The sequence below is a fragment of the Gordionus sp. m RMFG-2023 genome, chromosome 2 (genome assembly GCF_954871325.1).
Source record: "Gordionus sp. m RMFG-2023 chromosome 2, tfGorSpeb1-WG-v2, whole genome shotgun sequence".
NCBI lineage: Eukaryota > Metazoa > Nematomorpha > Gordioida > Chordodea > Parachordodidae > Gordionus > Gordionus sp. m RMFG-2023.
This window is the reverse complement of record NC_088776.1, coordinates 44,056,051-44,072,087: the sequence shown is the minus strand read 5'-3', so window position 1 is coordinate 44,072,087 and position 16,037 is coordinate 44,056,051. Positions and strand designations below refer to the sequence as shown.

At 25.2% G+C, this 16,037-nt stretch overlaps 1 protein-coding gene across 5 annotated transcripts in view; it reads left to right on the top strand.

Moving 5' to 3' along the window:
• Window positions 1-552: 552 nt before the first annotated feature.
• LOC135925162 (uncharacterized) overlaps window positions 553-16,037 on the top strand; it is a 77,896-nt gene continuing 62,411 nt past the window's right edge. The window contains exon 1 of one of the 5 annotated variants that reach the window (XM_065460368.1): window positions 553-708. In XM_065460368.1, coding sequence (XP_065316440.1) covers window positions 647-708 — 62 coding nt within the window. In that variant the 5' untranslated portion in view covers window positions 553-646. Of the gene's footprint in view, window positions 709-8,039; window positions 8,240-8,804; window positions 8,825-11,969; window positions 11,989-12,035; window positions 12,123-16,037 lie in introns of those variants that run through there. The other 4 variants (XM_065460370.1, XM_065460371.1, XM_065460372.1 and 1 more) reach the window with 4 other exon arrangements.

The window sequence follows — 16,037 nt, the reverse complement described above, 5'->3', positions numbered from 1 at the left end:
TAATCATTAAGATTATTAAATAAAATATTTTTAGGTTCACAACTAATATGTCATTGTTCACAACATAAAAACGTTAGCGAATATAAACATAGAAATCTTTCGATGTTTATCAAAATTAATATTCATTAAATCTTTAATGGTAAGATGTGTATAAGAACTTGACCTCTCTGATATGAAAAAATACAACTTGGTATATCATTTCAATAAGTATAATTAAGATGTGTTTATTCTTAAGTAATATGAATTATAATATATCATTTTCGGACAAAGGATATCTTAGAAGATCTGTAGGCCTAGTTTCCTAGCTTTAGTCGCTTTTTTAGATCATTATATTTTTAGTCAATCTTTCTTTTAGTTTTAGGTAAAAAAGAGTTTCCATAAACTTATAAATTTTTACATAATATTTTAAATACCTTTTGTCACCTTTTTATATATTTTTATATTATTTTTAGCTATCAATCATAATTGAAAATAATACACAAATTATTTTAAACTATATATTCAGTTAATATTTTTCACAAGGAGTTAACGACCTCAAAAGTCAAAAAAACATATGTGATTCAAAACTTTTAATTTTTTATAACGTGCAAGATAAGATAAGATAAGATATAAGAATCTCATTCAATCTAATACTCAAAAATCTACTATGGCAGAATTTTCTTCGGATATATTTGAAAATTTTTATTATGTTTTTGAAGAAATCGGAAGGTATATTAAATTGTATAATATACTCTACTTATTTTTAATATTTTAATTTTTATTAATTTATTTTTTATAAATCTCAATTAGAGCCCTGCAAATTTGCTTAAGGCCTGGCTTGAGTTTGGCTTCTCAGGCTTGTAAATTTATAAAAATTATCAAATTAAAATGATAATAGGAATTTATGTGATAAGGACAAAGCTATTATTTATTTTACTTTATTTGACTTCATGTGAATGTGCTAAATTTATATTTTTTAATTAAAATTTTGTGCCAAGTTTGGATCTAAAACAGAAATTCATATGGGCTTGAGGCTTAAATTTTAAAAATATTTTGGGGCTGTGTGCTTGCTTAAAATTTTATAAATTTTAATCTATATCTGACTTAAACCAAAAAAAAGATTCAATTTGCTGGCTTCTAATTTCAATAGATAATGTTTAATTTAATCTCTGCATTTTAATTTATATTCTGGTAACCAGGTTGGTGTCTAAAGGTGGGGACATTTTTATTCAAATTTGTATATATTAGGTAAAAATCTTACTCTTAAGATAAATATAATTTGTTCAATATATTTATTTTAAGATAAATCTATAAATTTATATAATTAATAAATGATTAGTTTACCTTTTAATTGCATAAGGTGAGTTTTTTGGAAATAAATTTCCCAAAGTCTTTAGTAGAGTACAGGGGCATAAATTTATTAGAATGAACCAACCCCCCCCCCCCTTCCAATACCATCTTACATACATTTTATTTTGTATGATATAAAAAAATTTCTACATTATTTTTATATAATAACTAAATGATGCCTAAACATATTAATAAATATGTTTTGTTTATCTCCTAAGAGAGACAGATCAAGTTTAATATTACAAAGAACAATTTATGATTTTTAAAATACTCTGTTTTTTTATTGGGACTATAAAATGTTTTTTTGACAAACTTAAATGGTTATTGCAAAATAAAAATGAACTATAAATTAGTGATCAGCATCGGGCCTAATTTTTCAAGCCCATCCCGGCTCAAAATTTTTTTAAAAAGTTTTGCCGGCCCGACCCAAACCCTAAATTTATTTTGAAAAAATTTATCGGCCCAGCCAGGCCCAAATTTATTTAAATATAGAAATCAATTTTTATAATTACTTAAAATAAAAACATATGTTATATAGCGTTTAGTTTCAATAAATTAAATCAAAAATTTGTATTTTACATAAAAAATTCAATATAAAATTGATAAATTTAGATATATTTAATAAAATTTCCAAAGTCCGACCCAACCCGGCCTGAAATTTTTTTAAAAATATTAGGCCCGGCCCAAACCCGATTATTTTAAATAGAATTAGGGGCCTGGCCTAACTTTGCAGATCTCTACTATAAATTAACAGAAACTAAAAAACTCCTATGGAAAAAGAACATAAATAAAATATACAAAAAAATTATATTAATTAAATAGTAAAGCAAACCTAAATATTAATAAAAGTTGGTCCGGAACATAAAAAATAAAAAACAAAAAGATCAGTCCAGTCCTGGCCTAGGATCAATAGGACTTAACCGTTGACATCCACTACTGTCCACTATGGTATCAACTAGGGCTGTGCCCATCACATATTTTTCACCGATCCGATATGGTCTCAAAACCGATCTGATACCGATCCTATATTTATATTGATTTTTCACCACCCCCCATTATTGGATTATGCATTTAATTTTTTTTATTTCTACGATTAAAACTAATTTAAAAAAATATATATTTAATAATATATCCATTTTATGTTAGTATGACTATGAATTATAAAATTGTAATATTTAATATATAAAATTATAATACATTAGATTTTTTTAATAAATATGAGAGCCTTTAGATTTTCTGGCAATAAGCTTCTACGATGACTATCTATATCCCCTACCGTACTGAAGGCATAATCAGATGATTCCGCAGATAACGCATTTTGCAAAATAATCTTTGTCTTTTGTAAAATATTTCCATAATTGAGATACCATATTTAAAAAAATTATTTTATTTTTAAAGTATAAATAATAAATCCTATTTATATTTTCCATCTTTGACTTCCCAAGGCTCATTGGCGTTATTATTTAAAAAGATTTAAAATAAATAAAACTTTGGGTGTTCCTTTCTATTTTTATAAAAAAACTTTTAAAATAATATAAATCTATTTTAAAAAAGAAATAAAATTTAGAGGGTGTTGTGCATTGCATTGTTTTAAAAAAAATTATTTAGAAAATATTTTAAAATGTAAAATAAATATACATTACATAAAATAACAAAAAAAAAAGTAAAAAGATCGGTTTTTACAGGTATTGGCCCGATCCGAGGTTTTTGGAAAACGCTAAATATCGGTGTCAACGATCTGATATTTAATATCGGCACAACCCTAGTATCAACTTATTACCTTAACTATATCAAGGCCCATATTTTAAAAATAATGAATTCGCTAGAGCTTGTTATAATAAAAGAGCAATGATCCATGCAGGATAATGATATTCAAGTCATTTTAGCTGATAAAAAAAATTTTCGATGTAAAGGTAGTATCTTTGCAAAGAAAAATACGTGAAATGAAGTATCTATCGATTTAAAAAAATGTTGCCAACTGATGGAAGGGACTGTGTCTATCTTACCCTTTAGGAGAAATGGGAAATGTCAGTTCCCTTTCAAGTTTAACTTCTTCAGAAGAAATTTTTTTTTCTATTTTGGGTATTATTTATACAAAGTGCCGAAATCTATTTAAAACTTTGATTGTGGGGAAATTAATTGTAACTAAAAATTAATATAAAATATAAGAAAAATGGTGAATTAACTTGGTTAAATTGAAGATAACTCTACAGCGAACCAAAGATTATTTATAGAATGAATCAATTAAAATATGGAAGCCCGATTAGGGTCAATTTAAAAAACGGCCCGATTAAGATTATATTATTTAAGCCTCAGGTTTTCGCAAATAGAGGTCCAAGCTTATCTGCCATCTACGAGCGAAATCTCCAGGCTTACATAATATTCTTTTTGGTTAAAATCTTTGGGTCGATTTTTATCGATTTTTAAAAATCGACCCATTAACAACACTAGATAAAGCTTTAGATTCGAATTTTATAGGTTAAAACTAAAACTCAGCCGATCCACAAGTTTAATATTGGCACAGCCCTAATTAAAAGTATGGCTACACATTGATATTATTTGTCTTATTAAACCTAATTTTAACCCTCTTTTTTGAAAAAAGCAAAATCATGGCCACTGGCTAACTATTTCCCTATTTTAAAGAAAAAAACCTTGGTTTTGAGCAAATATAATTAATTATAAACTCACTTTTTACCCTTAATTTAAAGTTTTGAGAGCCAACGACGCTGGCATCATTTTTTTTAAAGTTTTCTAAAGTAAAACTAAAATGTGTGAAAGAGATCAACATTGACAGATTAGTGGTATCTTTAATTTATATATATAATATTTTATTCTTTTCCTTTATTATACTTCCATAGTTGAGTAATTTATGTTTATATAAAAAACATGTGTTAAATTACTTAAAAGATTTTAATTTGATTTTTTTTGTCTTCAAAATCGATATCTAATTAAATTCGATTGTTTAAAATTCATAAATTTTCAAATTTAATTAATGAAAATGAGTGTAATTATATTTATATGGCTCGATGCGATTTGGATCTGGGGCTAAAAGACATCCGGACAAAATATATCCTTATTTTGACAAAATAATTATAATTATTAGATAATGGAATTCTCGGGTATTCGTTAACCTACTTGAAAATAAATAAACAATTAATTTGTCCTATGTATTTTTTATCGGGGAATAATATAGTTTAGTGTCATTTTGTCAAGAACAAATCGACATTCAAAAAAAAAAACTCATCGTTGCGTTTGAGCCAAATATTATAATGTTTTATATTCAATTTAACCTTAATATATTTGCATTATCAAAGCAAGAGAGTGAGACAAAAAGAATAAGTAAAGCAAAATAATTATTTTGTTTTAAATTTAAAGCATATAACTATTCCTTTTAAATTGTGGCCTTTTAAAATAACTCAGATAGCTTATAGTTATGGATGTATGTATATGATAAATGATTTAAAAATATAATTATAGGTATCTTTTCATTTATTTTTGCCTAAAGCCTGAAATGTTTCTTTTTTAAAAAGAAGAAGATATTGAATACGAACTCTTGGAGAATATGACAGCATTTTATTATCGCTAGAACTTATAATGGATTTTTTTATTAAAATATAAATTTTACGTGATACGTGATAAAAACGTTTTCGCCCTCTAGTTGTTGATACAACAAAGCTACTTTAGGTTTTCCTCATAATCCATCTAACTTGACATATTAAAAATGGGGATAAAGATGAGGAGCCCTTCACACGTTTGTGGGCAAGCCGCACGTACTTCTACGCATAATAGTCCTAGGAGTCTTTTTAACGTCTGCGGGGAATGGTCAAAAATAAGCACAGCCCACACTCATAAAATGCTTATATACTTAATTACTTGAAAGGCAAAGGGGGACCTTTTTAATCACATGGGCATAATTGTATATGTGAAATGTTCAAAATATAAAATTTTGATTATAATAACAAAAATATCTTAATTTGAATTAAAAAAATAAATGTATGCCTATTAAATTTTTATAAAATTAATTAAAAAACAAGGCTAAATGACCAAACGTTTGGTAGCCGTAATGAACAAATAAGACACTGGAAAAAATAACCCAATTTTAGAAAAAATTTAAATGCTTTAAAAAAGTTATTAATGTTATTAAGCGTAAGTGTCTGAGTTGCATAACTAAAATTAGTAACCAATTTTTGTAAATAAAATTCCGGAATTATATGTTATTATTCGATGATATTTTTAAATGAACACATATGAGGTGAATATCGTTAAAATGTTTGGATAACGAATAAATTACTTCATTCGTAACCAATTTAATCGAGCTAGGACGAGATATAAGCATTTAAATTTTTTTAAAAATTGGGGTATTTTTGTCCAATGTCTTTTTCTTCGTGTGTATATTTGTCCTATCCTAAGTACTTTTGTCCAGGTCTCTTTTTCAAGGACATTTATGTCAGTTATGCCCTTTTTTTAGTGTTTTTATCTCTTTTTTGCATAACAATATAATGTTCTGAATATTGAACGTTTTTATATATTAAAAACACTTTATTTCAATATATGAAACTAGTGTTGTTAAATTGATCGTTTTGAGCCACTTTTTAAAAGCAGCTAACTCAATATTTTATATAGAAAAATATTATTCAAATTGAATATTTTGCTCAAAGATGGCACAAAGATTTGGACATCTATTAGCGAAATCTCGAGGCTTGGGAAATATTTTTTCGGCTCAAGAACAGTTTAACAACACTGTATGAAACATAGACAAACCAACTAGCAATTTTAGGGGAGACAGGGGTAAAGCGATTGACGGGGTAACAATGTTAACGCGAATAACTTTTTAAACCTTGAGCACAATGATTTTAAATTTGGTGTGAAAATGTATTTTTATATCTAATTTCTTACCTATGTTCATCTTTTAAAAAACTTACCTGGTTTTATATATTTTGTCAAAAAATTGTTTTTACCCAAAAAATATAAAAATCATTCTCTAGTATATTTTGCTTTTAGTAAAATATACATATCCTCAGGATTCAAAATTTGGCACACATGTTCATTAATGTATTAGCTATAAAATAAAATTTATCTGACATCTATAGCTATATTAGAAGTCACGCAATAACGATATTTATAATATATGTCACCTTGGGGTAAAGCTGTTATGGGTAAAACGGTTAAAATATATAATTATTCACATTAAATTTTTCTTTCATTCATTTATTATAATTTTTATTGTATCAATCAAATAATGAGAAATTATAAATGAAAAACAACATTCAGAGATGTAAGTATAATAGATGAAGCCATAAAATATAAAATAACAATAACACTTTATTGAATTTGTCTGCTAAAATATAAAATACCTGATACAACATTGAGAAGAAGATATAAAAATGGTATTTAAAGTTCAGATCATAAACAAATAATTACAAATTAAGAAGAATCTAGATTGGTCATTTATGGGATTAACGCCTAGACATAATTAAATTATATTGTTTGTATTTGAATTGAGTATTAATTAATAAATATATTATATATTTCAATTGAGCATTACTAATAAAGCTACCAAATTAATATTGAAATTTGAAATTATTTATTCAGAGAAAAAAAAAGATATCAAAAAAGTTGTTTATGTGTCATTTGCAATAAAAACTACAAAAATAGATGAATGGTTAAAATGTACAATGTGCCTTGAATGGGCGCATTCTAAATGTGCTAATTATGATAACTACTTTACATGTCCTTATTGTATTGATTAGTTTGTAAATAAAAATCATAAATATATCTTAAATTTGTAATATTTGTTAAATAAAACGATAAATATATGTCAAATATTATTTTAACCACTTTACCCCAATGCTTATCCATTTTACCCTGGGTACAGGGTAAATGGCGAAAATGAGTAGTTTGACATAACTAATCATAACTCCTAAAATATTATAGGTAGAGGGCTACTCTTTTTTTTATCTAGTAGATAAGGGATGGGGCTATACATTGAACTATAATTTGTTGTGTTTGACTTTTGTTTAAATTTTTTTTGATAAATATGCAAAATGCCTATCGTTTTACCCCGGTCTCCCCTACTAACTTTGATATTTGATTCTGAATTTTCTCTACCTACGCTTAATGATTCTCTTTTTAACCAAAAGGTATAGCCAGAATTTTTTTAGGGGGGAGGGCATTATATTGCACGACTTAAGCAGTGTTACATTTTTTTAAAATTAAAATGTTTTTTTCTGAAAATTTTGAATTATAGTCATTTATTTTGATATTAACATTTACTCATTTTTCTTTTAAATTATACTTGTTTATTGTGACATATTGTATACATTTTGGGGGTAGGGGGGGGAGGTGAGGGGCTTAGGGAATTTGTTTACTACTACCTTAAAATGATATTTGCGAAAACTGACAAATTTTTGAAGGAGAAAACCTATAGCTCTATTTAAATCCAGACAATATATTGATATTGTATTTTTCACATGTCTTATATTTAAATCCAATTGAAAATGTATTTGCACAATTGGGATTTTTTATCAAAATCCAAATCTATAGGCGCTTGCAGGATTTTTGCTAGGGAGAATCCATTTTGTTCCTAATATTCAAATATCATAACAATTTTTTTAAAAATTCTAAAATAATTTATAAAATTGTAATTATTTTATTAAAATATATCAGAGACCTGCAGGCCCCGCCCTAACTCCGGCCTGACCCGGCTCCCAAAATCCAAATGATGAATAGAACTTGGCGGATCTCACAGAAGGTGAAGATAGGGGCATGACAGTTCTGTTTGGAAATGACCTTATGAAAATTACGATTTTTAAAATATATAGTGAAACCAAATGTGGCAGTCGCGATCTAAATAATAAAAAATAAAATAGCAATTCGTTCAACACTGCATTTGGTTGTACTAACATTAACCGTAAAATTTAGTTTTCATTATTATTTCATTCATTTTTGATCAATCTATTCCCCTTTTTTGTCATAGATGTAACCAATTTCGTAACCAATTTTTATTTCTTTCCTGTCATCTTTCTTTAATTCTTAATCTTTTCTAATTATTCTTTCCCCCTTTTTTTAACCTTGCTTTTTTTGTGATTTTTTTTCTCTTTAATTTACTTTTATTTCTATGACCTATTTTTAATAGCTTTTCTCTAATTTATTTTAGCCTTTTATCTTAATGTTCTTATTTATGTCCTATAATCGTATTTTCTTATATCATTTTTTATTTTTTTGTCATTTCTAATTCAAACATTTTTTTCCTTCTTTTATTATCTTTGTATAATTTCTTTATAATCTTCCTTTTTTTAAAACATTTTTTTCTTCTTAGTTTCATATTTTATAACTAGTATTTTTTTTAGACCTTTCACTTTTTTTAAAACTTTTTAAATTTTTTTTTAAAAAATGTTTTATTTTCACGTTCATAATATTTATTTTATTTATGATACATTGATGAATTAACAATACTCAATCAAGATCATCAAATTCGAAACTACTATAATTAAAGGTCAACTTTTTATTATTATTATCCTTTGTATATAAAAACCTTTCATTACAATTATGATAAATGAATATAAGAAAAAAATAAGAATCTATAACATTTAGGCCTCTTTTATATTTAGGAATAAATGATTCCATTAAAATTTTTGACCGTAAATTTTTTTAATTTCCAAAAATATGTTGAAAAATGGCCCGATTAAGATTTTAGCCAAAATAAAAGAATTAATATATACTTTTAAATGATACAATTTTTATTATACTTATGTAAGGAGTGCATAATCCATAATTTAGGAATATTGTTAAAATTCAAATTTAAATTGAGCTAAAAAAATTAATTGAGCTGTTTCACATCTATATGCAAAATATATAATAAAATAATGATTAAATAATTGTTTAATAATAAAACATTCTAAAATATTTTATCATAAGCCACTCCCGTTTATCTGTAAATACCTTGAAGGCAGAGTGCTTGTTATTTATCCCGATATTCATTTTAAATAAAAAAAAATTATTCAAAATAAATAAAATATAATATTAAATTATTTGATTTCTTTTCAGAGATTATCTAGAAATATTGATATTAAAATTATGATATATATTTATTTGAACATTATAAATAAAACAAATTATATTTATAAAATTTATCAGGTTCCCATCCATTGCTTGAAATAAAATTTGGCCATCCATTGCGTAAAATAAAATATTTCTGGTTTATTTTTTTAATGAAATGAACTCGGACATATTTATTAAATGAATTTAATTAAAATATTATTATTTTTAATACAAAAAACACGTAAAATAAAATTTAAAAACGTTAAAATTAGATACAAATACCTATAAAATAAGATCTAGATACAGATACCACATTTTTGTATTTACCAACTCTGTAAAATAATATTATGTAAGCTCGAGATTTGGCAATGGAGATCTAAACCTTTCTAACATCTATGAGCAAAATTTTCAGGCGTATATTATTTTGGATAAAATCTTAATCGGAAATAAAAAATTACTGGAAGCATGCCTCAAAACCCGCCTTGGCAGATGATGATATCAGAGACCTGCAGCGGTACCATTTGCACGAACCGGCCCGGATTTGTTTTTGAAAAAAATTTTCGTCCCGGCTCGGGTTTTATATTTTCAGACCCTGCTCGCTCCTAATTTTTAAAAATATATTACATATATTCTTAATTTTTATAGCTATTAATGGCGATTTAAAATATTGGGTTTTGAAATATACGGCCCAGCCCGGGTATTTTTTTAAAAAAATAGCCGCATGATTTCACCATTTTAAATAAAATGAATTTTATTGCATTTTAGAAATAATTGATTATTGTTTAGCAAATTAGGTATTTTTTTTAGAAAATTGCTATAGGTTGACTTAGCAGTATTTAACATTAATCAAATTTTAAAAGGTGACATATTAAAATTATACAAAAAATGTTAAATAAAAAGAAAGATTAGGAAAAACAAGAAAACGATATTGCAGGTCATTAATTACAAAAAAAATAAATAAGATAAATTAAATATTTAAAAAATATCATAAATAACGATTTCCATATTTTGAATAGCAAATTTCCCTATTCTATTGAACGACTAACTCAATATTTTATCCAGAAAAATATTACGCAAGCATGTAGATTTTACTTATGGATGACAGACAGTTTTGGACATTTATTAACCAAATATCGAGGCTTAGGCAATATTTTTTCTTATCGGACCATGTAATAAAAGGCATGCAGTGGACGCTAAATGGCTAAATCCACTTATAAAAAAATATATAATTAATTTAGCTGATGCTGCAATTTCTACTTGGCATATTAGGCCAATCAAACATGATTTTTACTTCCTGCCTTTTATTAATTTATGAAAATATAAGTCTAAATTAATTCAAATAAAATATTTAATTAACAGAAATGTAATCATAAAATGGAGTTTCCCCTATTTCTACGAGTATTTACAATAAATTTCACGTGATTAGGGTTTCCTCATTTTATTGGCCGTTTTTTCTTTAGACCGACCTTTTCATTAGCTTTCATACTTTTCTCTCCTTTCTTAATCGGACTTTCCCATTTTTATGGGAAAGCCCCCTATTAATGTCTTTTTTGCGTCTTTGCGTGATTATTTGAGTTCTTTTATTGCTTTTTTTGAAAGTTAAATATGAGAAAATGGATCCTTAACTTTTAAGTTTCGAAAGATATAAGGTATTAATTTAGATAAAGCAAATTTACAATCGCTATAAATAAACATGTTAAATATAATTAATATTTGTATTTAAAATTTGATTTACACATAAACCCAAATTATCAATCAATTTTTAAAGATAATTAGATTTTAATAATGTTGAGTAGAAAGTAGTGCTCATCGGGCCTAATTTTTCAAGCCAGGACCGACCCGATTTTTTTAAAAAAAGATTGGCAAGCCCGATCCCAAATTTTTTTATTCTTACCAAAAAGCCCGACCCCAAATAAGAATTATTTGTCCGCCTAGCCCTGCCCGAAAAAAAATATTCTACAAATAAAAAATATTATCGCCTTGTTTCTTGCAAGAATTTTAAAATATATTTATTTATTTGATAAAATGTTATATCATATTTAAAATTTAAGCCCGACCTAGCCCGAAATTTTTTAAAAAATATTAGGCCCGAACCGAAATTTTTTTTTTAAATAATGGGCCGGGCCTTGATTTGCAAATCTCTAGTAGGAAGGGCTCCAATCTAAGCAATCAACCTTATAATAATTAATAAGGCAATAAAAAAATCCAATAAATATTTTTCGTGGTTGGTAAAAACACTATTTTTTCTATATTGTGTCTAGACCTCTCATTATTTTCAAATTAAGATTTGAAAGGATAATAAAAATGATAACCATTAAAAATAATTTAGAATGGAAATCGATATCTTTAAAAAATATCCTATTTTAACAATGCAAATTTTTAAAGTAACACCTTAATGTTTAAACTGCAATGAAAAAATAATATTTTAGCTATTACGGATTTGTTTATTCATATGGGAGGCATTTGATAAAATTTTATTTATACAGATTGATTTTTATAAAATTTTATTTTATGATTTTTTAATAAAAGTAAAAATTTAAATTTTTAAAAATTTCATTTTTAAAATAAGTTTATAAACTTTTAATATAAATAATTTTATTTTATGATATTTTAATAAAAGTAAAAATTTCAATTTAAAAAATTTTTTTTTTAAAATATATTTATGATTGGTTATTATACAAATTATTTTTCTCGGATTATATTGAAAATAAAATTTTCATATTTAACTATATTATGAAATATAACACGTTCAGGTAAAATTTTTGTATTTTATAACTATGGATGATACAATCCAGTGACCCGTCTCAAGTTCTTATCAGTGTACTATCTTGTTTAAAATCTCATAATTATTTATATATTATAATACATATTTAGGTATAACAGTATAACACTTATACGACATTCCCCTTTATAACCTTCTCACTCTTCCAAACTACTTAAAAATTGCGGATTTTTAAATCATAGTTTTCAATATATTACCCAGCTTCCTCAGACTTATATGATTTCCTGAGAATGTTATCAATAAAGTTAGGGTAACCTGCTAATTGGGCTCAATCTACGCCTAAAATATTAGAGGCGCATTAAGCTTCGAGCTAATATCTTCTCCCGCTTCGCAAGGTTGGTCCATCTTTTCAAATAAAATCTCGAGTTGGATATTATAATTTTCGGCTAAAATCTCGGTTTAACTTTTTTCGGACGGCTATAAAATGAAACCATTACACAACTATAGTTATTTTAGTTATACCATATATGTAGGTACTTTATTTGATTATTCGTTTTATATCCAAACTTTTTGCAACAAACATGATATCCAATTTTAAAATTGAAGCAAATTTAAAACTCATGGCGTATTTTCTAATACCGCTTAGTATTCCTCAAATGAAATCGAATAATACATTGTTCATAATTCGATGAATTCGAAATAATAATATTCGATTACGAGGTTTTTTAGATTTTCCTAATAAAAAAATAAACAATTTAACACATAATTAAATAATGTATTTTTTAAAAAATATATAAATCAAATTATTATGACATTTTTAAAACCTTGATCGCACATGCCGCTTATAATATTTATATTTCGTTGACCTTTTATCTATCATCAAGGAATTGTCAAAAATTATACTATGTAATTATCCGGTTCTATTTTAATGTTAGCTTTTTATTTTAAACAATCGTGTCACTAATTTATTTATTTTTAAAGACGTTTTTTTAACCATTGATTATAAAATTAATTATTATTTGATTTGTTGTTAGTTTATATATTTATAAAGGAATTGAAATTGTCTATTTAAAAAAAAGGATATCTGACCTTTGATTGATAAGAATATAATAATTACCAATTTTTTTCTTTTTCAAAATCCTGGGTAAAAGGAAAATTTTTATTATATACAATCATAACTTTGTTTCATGGTCCGTTTCGGCCCTCTAAAAATTTTTGCATAAATTTCCGGAACCGTCCGATACTCTATGACTTTTTATTTCTATAGCAACTATTTTGTATATCAATTGTGCATAATATTTCTATTGCAGTGGCGTAGCCAGGATTTATCTATAGGGGGGTTTTAAAAAATTTTTTTGAGGGCTTCGCCCCCAAATTACCTTTCCTCCGGCCTTCGGCCGGGTTAAATATTAATTTTTTAGTAGTTATCTTTATATCATTTTTGTTAAAATTGGCTGAACAATAGGAAATATTAATTCTAAAATTTACCAATATTTTGTGCTTTATTAGTCTCTAACCACTTAAGTAGCCAGCATAAATGAAAAAATATTAATAACAAAATTTTGGCCAAATTTATGATTAATAGCGACTGAAAGCATTATTCTAAAAATTTTATCAATGTAATGTTTAATTGTAAATTAATTCAATCCATTCGGTGTAGAAAGAATCAAAATCTCCCCTCAAACCTCCCATTTATGATCACTCATAAAAAATACGAATCGAATAATTGCATTATTCGTATTCGATTCGAATTTTTGAATTGAATAATAGAATTATTCGTATTCGTTTAAATCGAATAATTCATTATTCGTATTCGTACGAATAATAAAATGATTATTCGATTTGATTCGTCGAATATTCGATTCGATTCGAAAATCTTTTTTAACAATAAATTTAAAAAGATCGATTATAAAATTTATTTTGTAAAATTTAACTATGGATAAAAGACAAACAAATTTTATTAGTAAGATAAAATAGAAGCATACATACATAGTATATTTATATATAATGTAGAAAAATAAATATAATATTTATATCATGTATATGACATGACTGACAACAACTAATTCTTCAAACACAAAGTTTTTAACTATACTTCGGAGTTCTTTTAAAAAATTTATCGCAAAATGATAATACATATTTTAGTGAATTTTAATATAAGTTTAAAAAATACTATTACATGTACATGTACTTATATTAAATTTTATAAAGATTTACTTATAAAATATTTTTTACAAAAATGATTTGGATTTATAGGTTTTAATATGTTCATAAAATTTCTAAATTACCCCCAACATTATTTTAAAAATGTTAATAAATTATTAGTAGCTTATATTTGAGTGCAAATAATTGTAGGGAATAATAGATTGTCAAAAAGCTATGCAATCTAAAAATACAAAACTCATATCTAGCAATATTTTACAAATAAAGTGGTAAAAATTTAGGCAAAAAGTAAAATTTATGATTTCTCCATCATCAAACGAAGGAGAAATATCTGCATCGCCCGTCATTCTTGACGGGATAGCTACTAGTTTATTATAATTGTGTATGTGTTATTAATTCCATAAAATAAATACCTTCATCCATAAAAGAATTTTCTGAAGTTGTTTTGGATTATGAAGTTATTTAAAATTTTTAAAATATAAAATGCTTCTTCAATATTCCACTAGGAAATTTTATTAAATAAGAATAATTTCAAGTAATTCCTAATTATCTAATATATATATATAATTATTTTTCAACATTTATTAATATACTATAAATTATTTTAGTCGAATAATCTCGAATAATTCGATCGAATAATAGAAAAAAAATTATTCAACGAATAATATAGTTTCCTTATTCGAATTCGTACTTTCGAATCGAATAATTGATTCGTATTTGTAAAATACGAATCGAATCGAGTCGAATATCGAATAACAAATAATTCGTTTTAGGTATAATCACTCAATATATCTTATTCTATGAAAAATAATTATTTTAATTTAATTTTTGCATATAACAAAATTTTACAGAGAATTTCATTATAAATTTTATTTATTATTAAAATACTTTAGTATAAATAACATCCCTTTATTAACTATGTATTTATTTTAATGCTAATATACAATAAAATAAATTTCAAAATGTATAAATTTTATACAGATTATTATATATTAAAAATTTAATGAAATAACTCTGTTAAAAAAATATAAGTTATTTAAAAAATATAATTTAACAATTATAATTAATACTAATGATTATATTATCATAATATAAATAATTCTTATTAAATGCAATACTTTTATTAAAAATAGTATAATATAGAAAATATATAAGTATTATTACTAAGAATTTATTATAATTAAGTTTTGCATACAAAAATTTTATGATTAGGAACATATTATAATCATATTGCAATTTTTTGATTTGAATATAAAGAGAGATCTACGTTCTCTGAAATTTGGCTAATTATCTAAAATCAAATTTAATCTAGAATAATCTCCTTATACATATTTAATTGGCTAATCCATTTAACGGTTTTCACCAGTGCTATTTCTTAAATAGTTTTTAACCTTTTCAAAGTTGAAAAAGACCTTTTATTAGTGAAAGTACTAATCGGTAAGGTAGCTAAAATAAAAAAACAAAGTTTTGATATTAGTCAGGGATCTAAAGTGCAATTACAGGAAAAGGCCTGATACATTTTTTGGTCATAAAGAGTCCTCTATTCTGTCAAGATTTTTATACCAAAAATCGACATCACAAAGTAACTTATCATACTATCCGGATAAATCATTATCTAATGATCCATGACAAATCGACCAGCGATTCGGCCGACCATCTCAAAAATTAATGAAACTTGGCATGTTAGTTATTTATGTTGTAAATGTTAATAAAATCAAAATTTTAGAGTGCTAGCTCAACCAGATCCAAAGCTATACGCCTTCAAAGTCGAAAATCGCGAATT